The 17,024-nt window shown below is 50.3% G+C and overlaps 1 protein-coding gene across 24 annotated transcripts in view; it reads left to right on the top strand.

Moving 5' to 3' along the window:
* The window catches only part of LOC117978206 (NUT family member 2D-like), a 68,612-nt gene that overhangs the window by 42,714 nt on the left and 8,874 nt on the right, over positions 1-17,024 (top strand). For all 24 annotated transcript variants that reach the window (XM_063607462.1, XM_063607474.1, XM_063607464.1 and 21 more), the window contains 5 exons: positions 8,268-8,545; positions 8,739-9,077; positions 9,590-12,080; positions 14,126-14,825; positions 16,783-16,911. In XM_063607462.1, the coding sequence (XP_063463532.1) occupies positions 11,915-12,080; positions 14,126-14,825; positions 16,783-16,911 (995 nt within the window). In that variant the 5' untranslated portion in view covers positions 8,268-8,545; positions 8,739-9,077; positions 9,590-11,914. The remainder of the gene's footprint in view (positions 1-8,267; positions 8,546-8,738; positions 9,078-9,589; positions 12,081-14,125; positions 14,826-16,782; positions 16,912-17,024) is intronic.

Here is a 17,024-nt window from a genome sequence, read left to right as displayed (position 1 = left end):
AGTGATTTGGCTTGGCTCTGCTGGGTGGTCCTTCTGCTCCAGTCTGTTCTGCCGTTCTTTGTTGCCTCCTTGGTACAGACACTGTAATGGGTGCCCCAGAGGATTCTAAGGTGAATAGGTCAGCTCCCTGTGTCTGAGGTTTAAATCCTGTAGGAGCAGAGGTTTCCAGCATTAATTTTGCTACAAGACAGAGGTTGAAGTTGGGGATTTAGGGGCAAGAGCAGGGAGCCCATGCTCCCCTGGGGCCATCAGAAGAGGGGGCTCTGAGTGTGGATGGGAGGGGGCCTATACTAGGGAAATGGGCAGTTATGTTCCGTAGGGACTAGTAATCACATTAGCTAACAGTTATGCCATATGCACCTACAGTACAGCCTTCACTGCTCCAAGCACTTTACGCGTATGAATGCCAATCTTTATAACCCTGTGGAGTTAGCACTATTATCCTCATTTTACAAATAAGTAAGCTGAGGCTCAGAGATGTTAAAATACTTGCCCAAGGTCACAAAGGTCAGGTATACACTGGGGCTTCTGGGATTTGAGCCAGCAGTCTGGCTCCAGAGCCTGTACCCTTGACCTGACCATGGCTGCCCCTTGAGAAACTTCCCTGCCACTGGGGGAGTGCTGAGTACAGAGAAGACATTTCATACAGGAAGTGACATTTCAGTTACATCTTCTGGCAATGAAGCTCCCCCTAAAATGAGGGGTCCTCATGGGGGAGGATCACCCAACCACAGCCCTTTCCAGTGCCCACTGTCAGCACAGCAGCTGTGTCCTTGCTGGTAGAACACCCCATCTCCCACCACCTGCTTCCCATGCTGGGCCTGGGCTTGTCCCTCCTGGGATACCTCCAGCTACATTTGCCTCCACCTCTCATTAGGAACCTGGGGTGACTCCCAAGAGAAGGCCCTAGTCTCCTTAAATATCCCAATTCTAACCTGCAGACACCATGGACATATGTATTACTCAAAGGATGGTTGAATAAAGTCTTGATCTGCAAGAAGGACATAGACCACTGAGCCCCAAGCTGACATTCCCCCAGTGTTCCCTACTTACAGCCCCAGGAAATGGGTCTGGGCAAGGAAGGAGAGGCTGGGGACTCTTGTGTGTAGAGGGGCTTCATATGCGCTGACATGCCCCCTCCACCTCTTTGTGCAGTCAAAGCCTGCCTCCCACTCCATTCCCGACCCCCAGCTCTCCCTGCTCTGTTCCTAGTGTCTGCCTGGCTGGCCCATTCTGCCTTCCCTGGTCAGCCCATTCTGCCTTTCCTGGTCTTGCCCGCTGAGTCTCCTTCCTTTGACCCCAGGCTCCTGCAGTGGGCATCAGAACAGCCTCCTTTGAAGGGGCAGTTCCTCAGTGGCCTCACTGTTTCCTTCTGAGTGTTCTCAGACCCACTGCTGTGTCACTATAGGGCACCAGGGCCCAGTGAGGACTGAGATGGGGACATGTCCTTTTTCCTATCAGCTCCTGGGAAACAGAACAGTCAGACGCTTCTAAGGGGCTGGACAGAGGGGCCACTCAGCACACAGCTGAGGATATCTTCTGTTCATAGAGAGAAGTGGGTGGTGCAGGATACATTTCATGACATACACTCCTCAAAAATATTGAGCCCAGAACAAATGGCTCAGGCCGACCTCAGCGATTCTAGCAATTGCCATTCATGCAACCTGCGTGGGAGATTTTCTGTGCTGATTCAAGACCAAGAGACACATATACTTCTCCCCTAAAACTCAGGATCCATGACTACCCATTTCAAAACAAAGAAATCCAAGAAGATCTACCTGGTATACATTACAGTGCATTTTTTAAAGACATATATTATAAAAGCAGACAGAGCTCCATTCCACCAACAAAACACAATACAACTAGTGCAACATACCCTCATTATGTTAGGGCAGGACATGAGGGGGCAGCAAGAACCACCAGGAATCCATTTGTACCACAGGGAAGTGGCTATTAGAACATTAAAGGAAGTGATGTTGGCACATTTTATTGGCAAGAGGATTCACCACGAGGAAGAAAAGGCCAGAAGGCGACTCCCAGTAAGGAGCAAGGCCCACAAATCCTCGGGTGAGTCTGAGGGAGGAGGTGGTGGCTGTGGGGTCAGCAGGTGGACACCTCCATCACGTGGCTCCCTCTGCTGGGCTTGTGCCCCCATGTGCAATAGAGAAACTAATGGAAGGTTGAGTCACCCAATCAGAAACATGAAGCTGGCCAGGGGTAATGGCTCACACCTGTAATCCCAGCACTTTGGGAGGCTGAGGCAGGTGGATCACCTGAGGTTAGGAGTTCGAGACCAGCCTGGCCAACATGGCAAAACCCCATCTTTACTAAAAATACAAAATTAGCTGGGCTTGGTGGTGCATGCCTGTAATCCCAGCTACTCCCGAGGCTGACGCAGGAGAATGGCTTAGAACCCGGGAGGCGGAGTTTGCAGTGAGCCGAGATCGTGCCACTGCACTCCAGCCTGGGCAACACAGGGAGACTCTGTCTCAAAAAAAAAAAAAAAAAAAGAAAGAAAAGAAAAGAAACATGAAGCTGAAGCTGAGATGCACTTGCCACTCCAGGGGCATCCTGAGCCTTTGGAAAGAACCCGTCGACAGGGTTCTCAGAAACATCAGAGCCACATTTTCTCAGGGGGGCTTCCCTGTCTCTCCAGAACCCAGCTCCCAGCACCCCCTCAGGACAAAGCCTGCCCAGCTCTGCCCGTGTCACTTCACTGACCCCCGCCCCTGCCAGGCTTCTCCCACACCTGCAGGGCCAGCACCCAACATGCTGAGAGAATGGGGACCCAGAACCAGATGAATACATCAGGGGAAACCGAATCCATTCTCTCTTGGGGTCCTGAGCCTCCCAGTGACAGAAGATCCAGGAGATGCGAGTGGGAGGTCGCCCTAACAGGATCTAACATCATGCTCCAGATTGCTGAAGGAACACAGATCGGTGCCTCCTCTCATTGACTCTACCCTCCTCACTCCTTAGCACCAGGCCTGGCTGTACATCCCTGCCAAGGTGCAACTAAGACCTTCACCTGCAGCTCAGGGGTGCCCCAGACAGGAGCACAAGAGGAAGCTCATCCCCACCCACAACCCAGGCCGGAGCGAATCTGGCTGCCCAGGCTCTGTGTCTGGCTTCTGCCCCAGGACCTGAGCCCGTGTAAACTCAGGCTTCCTTGGCCGGCCCTCCCCAGGCCCAGGTTCTAAAGGTGTGCTCCCCACCACTTCCTTGTTGCTCCTCCACTTTGTCCCTAGAATTACAGCCCAGCTCTAGGTGGGACTGTGAAGCTCTGCCCAATGCTTTCCAAGAGAAGTCAGATTCAGGCCCTTGTGCCTGAAGACTCCTTGTGAAGACTAGATGACACCTTCTCCAAGAGCAGCTAAGGAATCACCTTGGCTCCTCAGGCTGAGTATACATTTTCTGTACAGAACTTCAGGAAGAAATGGTCAACATTCATTCCTCACTTCACCAGAGAAAGAAGAAAATGTCACGTGCCTTTGATTCCCTCTTTTTACCAAGACTCCAGTGAGATAAAACTCCTAACACAGAAACCAACACATATTCTCAACACTGGGTACCTGCTGGAGGTCCTGCCTTAGCCCCGAAGCCTCAGGTTTCCATGGGGACAGGTTGGTTGAGAACTGGTGGCCCAGCTCTCAGCCTGACACCCAACAGTATCCCCACCCAGGAGGCAGATGGTAGTGCAGGCACAGGTTCTGCAGGCTTTCATCTCATGGAACGTACGTTAGAGGGTGTCCTCGTCACTCGCCATGCCCCAGAGGAATCAGCAGGGACATCGGGACTGAGAGAAGACATGGCACATCTGACCTCCTGTCCTGGAAACCCCACATCTTTCTGACTGTGCCGATCACACGGACAATATCTAGAAAAGTTCTGCTCTGCACAGTGTTCTGTCTACCAGGCCCACCCATCTGAGGACCCAGATGCTAGGAACACACAGATACTGAAGGAGCAACCACCTGCCTAAGGTGCAGGTACCCCTGCATCCATCTGTAGGAGGAAGAGCAAGAAACTACCATTTATATGGATTCTTTGGCCCTAAGAATGAACCAACTATTTAGGAGTAACACAGTGATGCAGAATGACCAGGGAGGGTCATTCTCAACCATGCTCTCTGGTCATTCTGCATCACTACAATACACATAGAATCCCCAGAATACACACCTATTAAAGCCTCAATATTCTTGCTTCATACAAACATTTGCTTACAGATCCTGAACACACACACCGCCCCCCGCCCCCCCAGTGGTGTGTTGCTAACTGCTTAATAAAATGCTCTCCAGGGGGAAATAGGAAAGCCTAGAATTGTGATGCTTAAGTGGTGTAAATATCTCAGCATGACTAATTTTAAACTACCAACCTAACGCCACTGAACACAGAGATGAGAAGAGATGTGCTGTGCCCAGTGGCTACCCCAAGCCAGTACAAGCCAGCTCCAGCACAGCCACATCCTTTCATAGGAATATGTGTACACAATCTACCTGCACCCTGAGTAGGACCCACAACTCTCACCCCAAATATAAAAACAAAACCAAACGATGTACCTCCAGAACACAACCTCCTCATATATCCTGAACAGACACACACAACTGAGATAGGATAGAGTGGCCATAGCCTCCATTAAAGGAGAACAAACTTGCTAAACACATGAAGAGAACAAACCATCCGACAGTGCACAAGGAGGTCCTGCAGTAAGGAGGTGGAAAAGAAGAAGGGGAAATACCTAAATTCGCACAAGTGCGAAAACCCATGATTAGTGTCCCTGGGTTGACCAGTGCTCACTATAACAGTGAAAAACACACCCTTGGGTAGAGATTTAAGATGTTAATGATTCACCTGATATAGGCACTAGCATGTGCAGCAATAGCGCATGCACGTCCAGAGAACAGTCCAGAGAGTGCTTAACAGTGACACCCCTTCCCACCCCTTCATGAATAGTCATGTAAGGCTCCCATAAAGGAGGTTTCCCCAGTGTCAGTCAATGCTGTCTCACCTTTGAGCAGCCCACTCTGATCGGCTGTCAGAGTGTACATTCACTTTGCAGTAACCTCTCTTGCTTACTTTTACGTTGGACTCACTCTCAAAGTAAGACTTCTTTTGTGCAGCAAAGTCAAGAACCTGAACCAGCCCACCAGCAACACAACTGCTACCTGTACCCTAAATACACAGATGGCCTGCCCAATTATTACTTAAATTTGCAGACAAAACTCTACCTGCCCCAAATGCTCACCTCACTGCTAAAACCATATATGTACATATATACGTGCCCAAATACAAACACGTACAATGAACACAGTACCCGTATATACCCATATATAGTGTGAACCCTGAAAGGGCTGATCATGAGTGGCTAACTGGGCCTAAACTCAAAATGGAGCCAAGCAGCCATTTGCTGACTGCAAGTCTCACACATTTACCCTGCTTCCTGCAAAAACCACGTACTTGTGTTACTTTGGGACTTTCACAGCTGTCTGTTCCTGTTTATGTCACCTGAATCAAGGGGTACCATTTCATCATATGGACTTAAGAAATAGACTGTGACTTGCATCAGCCAATCAGAAATAAACAAGCTTGTATCCCTCATTTGCAGAGTGAACCAGATCGGGAATCTGAGAACGAATTTCTCTGTAAAAGATAATACCTCTCTTTGTTCTTTCAGAGTGTATCTTTGTTTTGCACTGAAGGCTGGGACTCCTTGATTTGCAAACAGCTCAGCGGAATCAAATTTCTATTTTTTTCTTTTGTTGTTTTTTTAAGAAAATCCTTTTCAGTAGATTTGTTAACAGTACATAATGAAAATCCTACAGGCATAGGCTCAAAAAAAAAATCACAAGGTATACAACACTTGTGTCATGGATCACCCAGAAAAAGAATCACATACAATCCCACAGCTCTAAAATACAGGAATCCATGATTCTTGAATCCAAACACAACCTACACAGCCTCTCTGTTTCCAAATACATGCACTGAACCTCCCACATCTCCCAGAATACAAAACACAGAAGCCACATAAACTCAAATACACACAGAACCACAAACTATTTTTATCAAATACATATAAGTCCACCTCACGAACTCTGAGAACACACATACAAGTGGCAACACCAAATTCTGCGAGTATTACATTTCACAACAGACACAGAGGACCACTAAGTCTTAATATACCCAAAACCCCTCATATACACACTCACAAACTACCCATGAATACACACCTCACCCTCCCAGATAAAACCCATACAATACAAAAAAAAAAACCACAAAAACACCAATAATACTCTAATATACGCACACAACTTTCATATACCCATGGGCACATACAAACTCACACAAATATCCCCAATCCCTGAGTGTATCAATCCCCCGAAACACTATCCAATCAATATGCTACATCTCCGGAATACAACCTCCTCACCTCATCCCCTAAACATGCCCAAACACATGTACGAACATCCTAGCATTCTCCAAAGAAATACACTTTAAATACTAACAATCCCGTATTCTATAAACAGACTTAGATAATTCATCTATCTGCTGATAAATATACACACAAACCAGTATACACACCCAAGATGCACAGAAATATCTCCAGCATATCATTTATAAATACCCATAAAAACAGTTCCCAATCCCAAATTATCCCAATCTAGTATGAACCAGCTCCCACATTGCCAAGTACTAACCAATAACCATATCACATACCTCTAATACATATAAATTCAACTCTCCCACTCTCCTGTATAAAAAGAGAACCTCATCTCTCTATCAGACACACACATACTAAATTCCCAGAATATATAACCTTAATAACCACTTACTGAAAAACACAAGCTCATAGCTCCACAAAACCTTCATCTAAACTGCCACGCCCTTGAACACACCCACAGACTCTACTCATGTAGTTGTCTACATGCCCTAAATATACCCGCGATTAACTAACACGCCACAAATATGCAAATATGCCACCTCATATCCCCAAATACACATACAGTTACACAATACCTGCACATATGTAATCACACTTCCAAATGCTCACACAGAAACAACTCCTCCATCTTCCAAGACACAGAATCATATAAACTCCACCTCATAACTGCACACGTTCATCCTACCAGTCCCCCAGTAGACATGGATCTGCCCTCACACATTGAAATAGCCATACACACCCCCTGAAAATCATGAAAAGAAGCCCGCATCACCATGCAACATGCCCTGAGTATACAAATGGTCTTCCTACATTTCCCAAATACATAAACCAAACAGAGCGTACATCCACAAAATACACACAAGCACTTTCTCTGTTATTGCCCATGTGCACAAGATAATTCTTCCAAATCTGCCAAACATTAGACAAATACAAATCGCCAACATTCATCTGAGAAAACACATGGAAAATACATCTTCACAACCCAAATCACAAATATATAACCCCAATTCTTCTGGTATACATATCTTACATCTCATATTCTCCAAATATAAACTCTCACTCCTACACACTCTCACAAAAACAGTTATGACCTTCTTTTTTAGGGGGCGGGGAATGGAGTCTCGCTCTGTCGCCCAGGCTGGAGTGCAGTGGCACGATCTGGGCTCATTGCAACCTCCGCCTCTTGGGTTCAAGTGATTCTTCTGCCTCAGCCTCCCGAGTAGCTGGGACTACAGGGATGCACCACCACACCCAGCTAATTTTTGTATTTTTAGTAGAGACGGGGTTTCACCATGTTGGTCAGGCTGGTCTCAAACTCCTGACCTCAGGTGATCCACCTGCCTCGGCCTCCCAAAGTGCTGGGATTATAGGTGTGAGCCACCGTGCCCAGCCCAGTTATGACATTCTTTAATCTGCAGTCTCCACACAGACACCACCAACCCACACATGTGAATACATATTAGATTCTCACCAATTAAATACATATCAAATTCCAAACTAAGAATTCATATAAACATATTTTCACATACACAAAACCACCCGCACAAATCTCACACCCTCCAAAATCCAAAATAAATCTTCCTGACATTCTCAAGTACACACTAACCCAACCACCCAAGATAACACACGTGTGTGCAGTAAATTTTAGATACATGTGTAGCCTACAATTTACAAATAATATACCACTACTTTTTATTTGTAAATCCCACATAAGTAAGCGATTCTCATGGAAGCTTTTCTTGACTTTGGCCACACTCTTGCATCCACAACCAACTTGTGCTACCAAGTGAACAAACTATGACTAAAGGCCTGTTCTTCCACTTTGCAGCTGCTCCTATCAGTGACAAATCAGCGTATTAGAACATGCATGCTGGCTGATCATTCTGATCAAGTCAACAAGCTTCACAACTTACTCAATGAGGTCGTCCGTGAGAACTTCACTGTTTTATGAGGACAGGAGCTACTTCTTTGCTGAACTGCATCACGGTTTCAACTGCTGAGGTTTTCTTCAAGCTTTTGCATTGTTTGGAATGTGAAAGGCACGGCCGAGACACACTTTGAGGTTCCCACTGCATTGTTACACCTCCCCCCTCACTTCAGGGCCAGGTGAGCAAGGGAAAGGAGCGCGGCCTGGGCATCCCGCAGGGCCCCCGCTAGGAAAGCTATGAACGTTCCCGCCTTGAGCGCAGCCACAGGCCTGCTCTGATCACAATGTGGGGTCGCCCCGCGGACACTGGTGACCAGTGGGAGCATGACCAGGAGGTGATTACCTTCTGATCACCCTTGGCTTTATTTTCAGGTAACACCAAGAAGGACGCCATGAGAGCGAAGGCCGTTGGGTAACCGCCTTTTGCTCTCGCGCTGCGCGTCTCCCTGCCATGAACCGCTGCAACCGGCGCTGGAAGCGGTTGAGGGCGGCGGCCGGCCTCGCGCTGGAACCTCGCCCACCTCAAGGCTCGTGCGGCGGCGCACGGGGCAGGCCAGGAGCCTGCCCTAGGAGGGCCCCGCTGGAGATGTGGAAATGGAGGGACGCGGCACCTGGGCGCTTCCTGGGGCCAGACAGTGCCCCCTCATTGGAACCTCCATGACCGTGCCTCTGAGAAACCAGCGCGTCCGCAACGATCACTCCTAATTTTCGGTAATACAAACCTGCAGTCCATGCACTTACGTAACACCCTTGCTGAAAGGTTTACCTTTGGAGGGTTTATCCTAAAGCAAAGTATCCTCGAATTGCATGTCTTGCATTCCCTTTGGATGGCATTGATTTCATTCCTGCTCATGCCTTTCAAAAAATACTATGCCCTGTTTTCCTACTCAGTCTGGAGGTTCCATTAAAGAGTATTTCTGGCAAAGATTTTTAGACCTGAAAACACACTCCAAAATATACTTTCTTCTGACTCCATTCCCAGAGTTTTTCCTACCACATTCAAATGATTTCTAGAAATGTTTTTGTTGTAGCCTTGATCAATTTCAGTCGATAAAGCAGCAGATAGTAAGGGAACAATTCCACGCTCCCCACCCCTGACTCTGCAACACAGTGCAGAATTCCAGTTGGCAATAAAAAACTAGTAGAGAAGCAACTCACTGACTTGAGTTTGTAATAGCTTCAGAAAAAACTTTAATCGTCACATCTTTTCTGCTCATTTGCAGGATTCCTATCGTCTGTCTCCACATGATAACACTGAAGAGCCTTCACGTTGATGCAGGCCCAGGGCCTCAAGTGCAGAGACTGAGAGCTCTGCAGGACACAGCATGGAGCCGCCATTCCTCTACTGGGTGGAAGAGCATGTGTCCTCTGAACAGGGGATCCAAGCCCTGAGATGTTCTTTCTCAGGTGTCAGTGTGGCCCAGGACTTTCTGTGGGGATGCTCAGACAGCAGGGGCCGGAGGACTTTTAGCCACCACCGCCCATGGCCAGTCTTCACAAATTACCTTTGGCTAATTTGACTGTCTCTCCTCCTGGGGTCTAGGACTTCAAACATGTACAGAAGCGATTGCAGAATTAAGACAAGACACTTCCACAATATATTTTTTGTATCACTGGCTCAGAAAAAGACTCATTCAAATCCTGTATCAAAGCCACGTGTGAGAATCTTGAGAAAGCATCAGCTGACTGACTTGACAAGGGAGGAAGCAACCAAAAATTCTGCGCTTCTTCAGTATCCGAGTATGATATTTTGCTTCAACATCCCTCTTAGATGAAGTTATTGATTGAAAATCATTTAAGTTTGCCCCATGGTAAAAGATCAAGTCCTCAGAAAGATCTCCAAAGCGTTTACGGTTTGTTTTGTTTTGGTAAGTTTACCATGATTTTGCTTAAACTGCTCTCCGTTGATCTTCTCAGCTAAGATGGAGGTAGAGTTGCACAGTGGAAGAGGGCTGCATGTAAGAAGGCAGTTCTGTCTCAGAGGACAAAAGGCCTGGGAGCACCCAGACAGACAGTCACTGCATGGAGGTCACTCCCCTCCCAGTGGCCACTGTGGAGACATTTCACAGAAATGCTTGCTGGACCATTCAGGTTCAGAGTTGGGACAAAACCGAGAACTCATGGGGATATTGGACAGGAGTTAGGAAATGACCTTCTCACACAACTGGGGCAGTGGGGGAGAACCCTGGGCTTGAGACTTGCAATCCACCACTTGCCCCTGCCCCTGCCCCTGCAGTGTGGCCGCTGTTACATTTTCCTGCAACTCTGCCTTCTTGAGTCCAAATGTCTTCGAAAGGGGCAGATGCTTCGTAAGTGCCGACAGGGTGTGTTTCAGTGAATGTTTGCAGTGTGCACCGGTCTGGCTGAAGGCCTCTTCCCTTCCCCAACACCCTCCCATCGTGCAAAATTACCCTGCCCAGCAGGGAGTGACTTGTGTGTCTCAGAAGATTTTGTTGCTGTGCTCTGAGTTCTCACTCCTCATCTCCTTTGACCAGTTTATTCTAATACTCCCCTTGTTCACAACACAGAACATGAGTGCTCTTTCCTGTCATTTTGACACTAATAAACAGTGATTCTCAGTGTGGAAATGAGAATGAAGTTTTTTTTAAAGACAGGCTACAATAATTCCCATGCAGAGAACCACATGCGATGACACTGGATTCCAAACAGCAAGAACGTATGGTGAAGATGAGGCCAACAGTGAGCTGAGAGAGGCCAGCCAGGGTGTGTTTCAGTGAAGCTGAGAAACAATCAGATAACACCTGTTTCCTCCAGGAAAGAAAATGTGGCCAGGGAAAAGAGATGGGAGGAAGGCTGGTCATTGCCTCTTCCACTGTGCACAGTTTGAATTTGGAGCCAAGAAAAGTATTGCTTGGTTAAATTAAAATCATTCAAAAGATAAAACATAAACATTTAACACCAGCACAATATGCTGGGAAACAAAACGAAAGGCTTTCTGGTCTTGGTGCTGTAGGTCACATAGCCACTCTTTCCTGGATTGAGGCTTTCCAGCAAAGGGGCTGGGACGTAAGGCTGGCCTGCTGGTGTGGACAGAGATTCCAGCAACATGCATGACCTGGGGGTACAAGGATTGCTTCCTAAACAATGATAAGCACACAGCCACCTAATAGTCTGGATCGGCTGAGACCATCCTGATTTCAAACACCCGGTCCCCTTGCCTTCCTAAGAACCCCTGTGTTTCTCAGACTGAAAATGTGTTTTGAATTTTGTTCACGAAGTGAGGCTGCTGTTGAAATTCGTCAAGACTGGGAAAGAGCCAAAGTGGGAAGGAGCATGGGTTGATTGGCACAAAAGTAGGTCTGCTGATAAAGAATGGAAGTAAAGGGGCCATCGGGTAGAAGCTTTTGCTGTGAGTCAGAAGGACAATTTAAAAGTTGCCTAAAGAGGCACACGCCATCTCTGCTGCTGCCTTCCAGTTGGAAGGGAAACTCAGGTTCTTGCCTAATGGCCGAAGCCCTTCACAGAATGTCCCCCACCCCTAACAGCTGCCCACTGCCCCTCCCCCTCTGCAGAATGTCTGGGGTCCTATGTTCCAGAAACCTGTTTACTTTCAAACTTCCCTGTGTCAGTTGGACTCAGGAGCGTCTGGTGAGCCAGGTCACTCTCTGGGTCTTACCCTTGGCTTTTCTCATTGCGGAAACTGCCAGACAGCGGTGGTCAGTGCCCAGCCTGAGGGGATGGCTTCAAATGGAGGTAAGCCTGTAGGGATAGGGGCATTATCTGAGTCTGCCATGCCTCAACTCCTTAGGAATTCAAATTTGACACTGCCCCGGGGACAGTTGATAGGGCTGATGTTGAGGAGGGAGGGAAGACTGGATGTCCCCAAGGACATCACACGTGGGGATGGCCATGGCACCCTGAGTCTGTGTTTAGGGAGGACGGCCCCTTAGAGGTGGAACAAGATGCCTGGGGGAATACACCGTGTAGGAGAAAGGACAGAGTGGATGGATTGATCCTTTCTAGAAGGAGACAGGTCACGTCATTGTGTGTTTGTAGGGAGTGGTGGGATCATGTTGTGCTGGTGGCCCCGGGAGGATGATAGGCAAGCCTGAACCCTGTGCCATATCTTCAGGCACCTGGAAGGTGCCCTTCCATAGTGTTCAGAGAGATTTGGACTGGAGTTTTCTAGATCTTAGGGAGGAGTGGGGAGAAGTGGTCTCAGCCAGAAAACTGTTGGGTGGGTTGGCTGTGACAGAGCATGTAGTGACAGCCCCTGGGTGGGCGAGGCTGGGGGCTACCGTAACTGCCACAGCCCAGAGCCCCTCAGCTCTCTCCCTAGAGATGGCTTCTCCATCAGTTCAGGTAGCTGTTGGCTTTAACAGGGGTGGGGCAGATGAGGAAGTTCAGGCAACACAGGGCCTGGGTTTCCTGAGTTGTTCTGAATTGTTTGCCCTTCTGTGGAAGCTCAGGTCTTCAGACCCACTTCCTCTTGTCTGCTAGCTCATGGCCTGTCCTCTGCACTTTGTGTTACTGTGGAGATGAAGAATTTGCTCCTATTCCATTTATACTACCTCATGAACGGGGGGCAGGTGTGGATTCTTGCTGGTTCTCAGTGGAAGGGTCTGGAAAGGCTGGTTTCCTTTTCAGTAGAGGAAGGAGAGTAGCGCACGAATAGGAAGATGGTTCTCTTATTATTATTATTCAAGTTAGGATATGTGTCCTGAATGATGAGGTGCATGTGCTGTATCCCTTATTCCCCTTGACTAGAGACTGCATGAGGTCCTATTGAACAGGGATGAGTTCCAGACAACTTTGCCTCACCCGGCCCATGGCCCAAGAACCCCTGGTTTTTGGTTGGTCACTATGTTCGGTTATTGGGAGCTCAAAGGAGAAGGGCCAGGGATGGGCTCCTTGTCCCACTACCTATTGTAACATGACCAGCAGCTGTGAAAATCCCTAGACACCTCCCCTGATAGCCCTGCTGCTCGACATTTGCTGGCTGTGTTTTAATCGTGTGTGGCTTTTGCTGGCTATGCAGTGACACTGTCTCAGGGGACTCCACCACTGCCTCTCAGACCTGCTCCCTGGGAACAGAGCTTCCTGAGTGGCAGCCGGGACCATCGAGTACTGCGGAAAGGGTGGCCTGAATCTGACCCCTATTTAGCACTTGCTGTGGGTGGTGCCAGGACAATCACTTGCATGCTGGGCATGACGAGTTATGGATTATCTTCAGGGTTCCTAGGGCGCTGGCTTGGGAAAGATTTCCATCCAGTGGTTTTGTTTTGTTATGTCTGAGCTGGGAAAGAAAGGGGGTTTACAAGAGCGTCAGGAAAAGGAAGATTGAAGAGGAGATGGGGCCATAATATTCGGAAGCTTCTGGCTTCCTGTCGGCCTTCTGAGTGCCGAGCACTGCCCTGGGGTAGGCCCCTCACCTGTTGCTGAGCACGCTGAGGACCACCAAGCCGCTGAGAGACTCATCCCTGACCCATGGCTTGGGAGATGCCTGTGAGGCTGACAGGGTCTGCCAGGGACACCCGAGGGAGACCCTCGGGCAGCGAAGGCTTGGCTGTTACTTCTTGGGAGACAGGGGTCAGGGAGTCTTGGTGACCGGGGCCAGGCTCTCTAGTGGAGCGACTCTCCGTGGAGGAACAGAGCATCCGATGCACACTCAGGGACATTTGCAAGCTGCAGTTTCCCTGTCATACGCCCTTAGCTGTTGGGACTCCCCTCTGATTCCCCAGTGACTAGTGTGGACCTGGAGACCCCAGCTCATTCACCTCTTTCCTTTGTCTCCACAGCATACCCAGTGCTGGGACCGGGCATGACCGTGAACCCTGGCACCTCCCTGTCTGTGTTCACGGCTCTGCCCTTCACCACACCCGCTCCTGGCCCAGCACACGGGCCGCTCCTTGTGACTGCAGGGGTTCCTCCAGGCGGCCCTCTGGTGCTGTCTACCTTCCCCAGCACACCTCTGGTGACAGAACAGGATGGCTGCGGCCCGAGTGGGGCCGGGGCTTCCAACGTCTTTGTCCAGATGAGGACAGAGGTGGGGCCTGTGAAGGCCGCTCAGGCGCAGACCTTGGTCCTAACTCAGGCCCCCCTCGTCTGGCAGGCTCCGGGCGCCCTCTGCGGAGGTGTTGTGTGTCCACCTCCCCTACTCCTGGCAGCTGCTCCTGTGGTGCCTGTTATGGCTGCCCAGGTGGTTGGGGGCACCCAGGCCTGTGAGGGAGGCTGGTCCCAGGGCCTTCCTCTTCCACCACCACCACCACCGGCTGCCCAGTTGCCCCCCATTGTGTCCCAAGGGAATGCTGGGCCATGGCCACAAGGGGCTCATGGAGAGGGCAGCCTGGCTTCCTCCCAGGCCAAGGCCCCGCCAGATGACTCCTGTAACCCCAGGAGTGTCTATGAGAACTTCCGACTCTGGCAGCACTACAAGCCCCTGGCCCGGAGGCACCTTCCCCAGAGTCCTGACACCGAAGCGCTTTCGTGCTTCCTCATGTGAGTGTCCTCGGGGCATTGGAGCTGGTCCTGCAGCTCACACGTAAAGAGGCTGCTGGATGGACGGGAGGTCACGCTGTTCAGGGGAGCTTGAAGGGCGGTTGTGAGGGTGATGGGCTGCACTATGGGAAGGTACATTTTCAACAATATTAATCTGGCTGCGGCTCAGGACAGACTGTCAGGGGCCTCATCTCAACTGCCCGTCACTGTCCCGTGAGTCCAGCCAATCCTTACTTTCAATAATTTTCACAACAATGTTTACAGAAGACCCAGGTCAGAGGGGGTTCCTGGTGTGACGTGAGCTACGGTTTGGGTTTAGGTCTTTGAGTACACACCCCAGTGCCTCCCCTTTAACCCAGTATTGATGGCCAGGAGCACCTCACATGGGGCCGGGGGGAGGAGCTGCAGGGCCCAGCAGGAACCTGGCACATGCCCGCAGTTCCGCTGAGGTCCAGTTAGCACAGCGGTGGTGGAGCCTGCACAGGGGGATGGTCTTGGGCCCTGCACTGGGGCCGATGCCGGGCAGGTATTTGTATCTTCACCCTCAATCCCTCCTAGAAAAAGGGACAATGATGCTTCATTCAGAGGATGGTGAAGAGATAACCTGAGCTCACATATGACATGCATAGCAGAGTGCCTGGCACATGCTATGACACATTACATGACAGCAGTTATGATTACTGTCCCCATTACTATCATTATCAAGACTAGGCCATCTAGGAGAGCACTCCCCAAAGCCACGGGCTCCAGTGATAGCTCTGAGTGTACCATGAGTCCAGCAGCCCAGGGCCATGGACTGTGGTGACTGTGAGGCAGCAACGTCAGCATCTGGGAGAGTTTGTGGTTTCATTCCCAGTCCCTGCCTCTCTCCACCCTGCGGTGCCTCTGTGACCCTGTGTTTCCCGCTGATGAGCAAACGGGAGCCTGAGCACATCCACCGTGCAACACACTGGCCGTTCCCCTAGGGAAGTCCCCTGCCTGGGGTGTAGGTGGAAGGTGGCCCCATTTTCATTCCCAAAAATCTCGCTGTTCCCGCACCCTGGAACTGGTTGCATTCCTCCTTGGAGCAGAGTCCCGGTGCACTGGGGACCCTGATTCTTGGGGTGGAGCTGCCCCAGGCTCCCAGGCCTTTGCCATGGCTCCTGTGGGAATGTGGGATCTGGACCTGCTGCTTGCAGTGGCGTGGACACCGCTCTGCTTTGGTTCTGGACGTGTGCTCCTGCTCCTCATGCTCCAGGGCCCTGAGGCTACGTCCCCAGGGGCTGCCTTGCTCCAGAGTCCCCAGGAAGCCGGTTAAATGCTCAGTCTTGGGGCCCTGGAACCTGCACTTTAACCCTCACCCCCAGATCATTCTGTGTGCACGCTGTCTCAGTCAGCTCAGGCTCTGCCATAACGAATGCCGTAGACTGGGTGCTTTATCAAGACACATTCATGTCTCCCAGTTCCAGAGGCCAGAAGTCCCAGATCAAGGTGACAGCAGATGGGGTGTCTGGTCAGGGCCCTCTTCCTGGCTGGAGAGAGCTGTCTCTGGCTATGTCTCCTCGTGGCTGAGAGCAAGAGCCCTGGCGTCTCCTTCTGCCCTTATCAGGGCTTGGATTCCATGACTGGGACCCACGCTCATGACCTGCTTTAACCCTGATTGCCTCCAAATACTGACACACTGGTGCTGAGGGCTTCAGCACAGGAATGTTGGAGACACACATGTTCCACCCATAGTACTGAGTCCACTTCTCAACACTGAGGACTCGAGGGGCAGTCGGAGAGGCCACTTGGTAGCTTGTGTTGATGTTTGATCTTGGGGGTGTGTCCTGGGGCCTGAGGAGCCCACATGGGGGAGAACAGGACAGGGTCAGATGGCAGGACAGGTGTGGGGAGGACAGGGGCCAGGTGTTGGGAGCAGGTGGGCTTGGGATGAAGGGTGGGCTTGTAGACTGAGACTGACTGCACTGGTTTACAGCCCAGTTCTCCGATCCCTGGCCCGGCGGAAGCCCACCATGACCCTGGAGGAGGGACTGTGGCGGGCCATGAGGGAATGGCAGCACACGAGCAACTCTGACCGGATGATCTTCTACGAGATGGCGGAAAAGTGAGTCTGGGGTCCTGGGAGCAGGGCCCGCGTGGCAGGGTGAGAGTGAATGACAGAGGCCCGGTGGCCGTGGTGGCTTCTCAACGTGGAGTATGAGGAGGGTGTGGAGAAAC

This window comes from Pan paniscus, chromosome 8 (assembly GCF_029289425.2).
Source record: "Pan paniscus chromosome 8, NHGRI_mPanPan1-v2.0_pri, whole genome shotgun sequence".
NCBI classification, from domain to species: domain Eukaryota; kingdom Metazoa; phylum Chordata; class Mammalia; order Primates; family Hominidae; genus Pan; species Pan paniscus.
The sequence above is the reverse complement of the archived record's forward strand: the minus strand, read 5'-3'. Positions and strand labels throughout refer to the sequence as shown.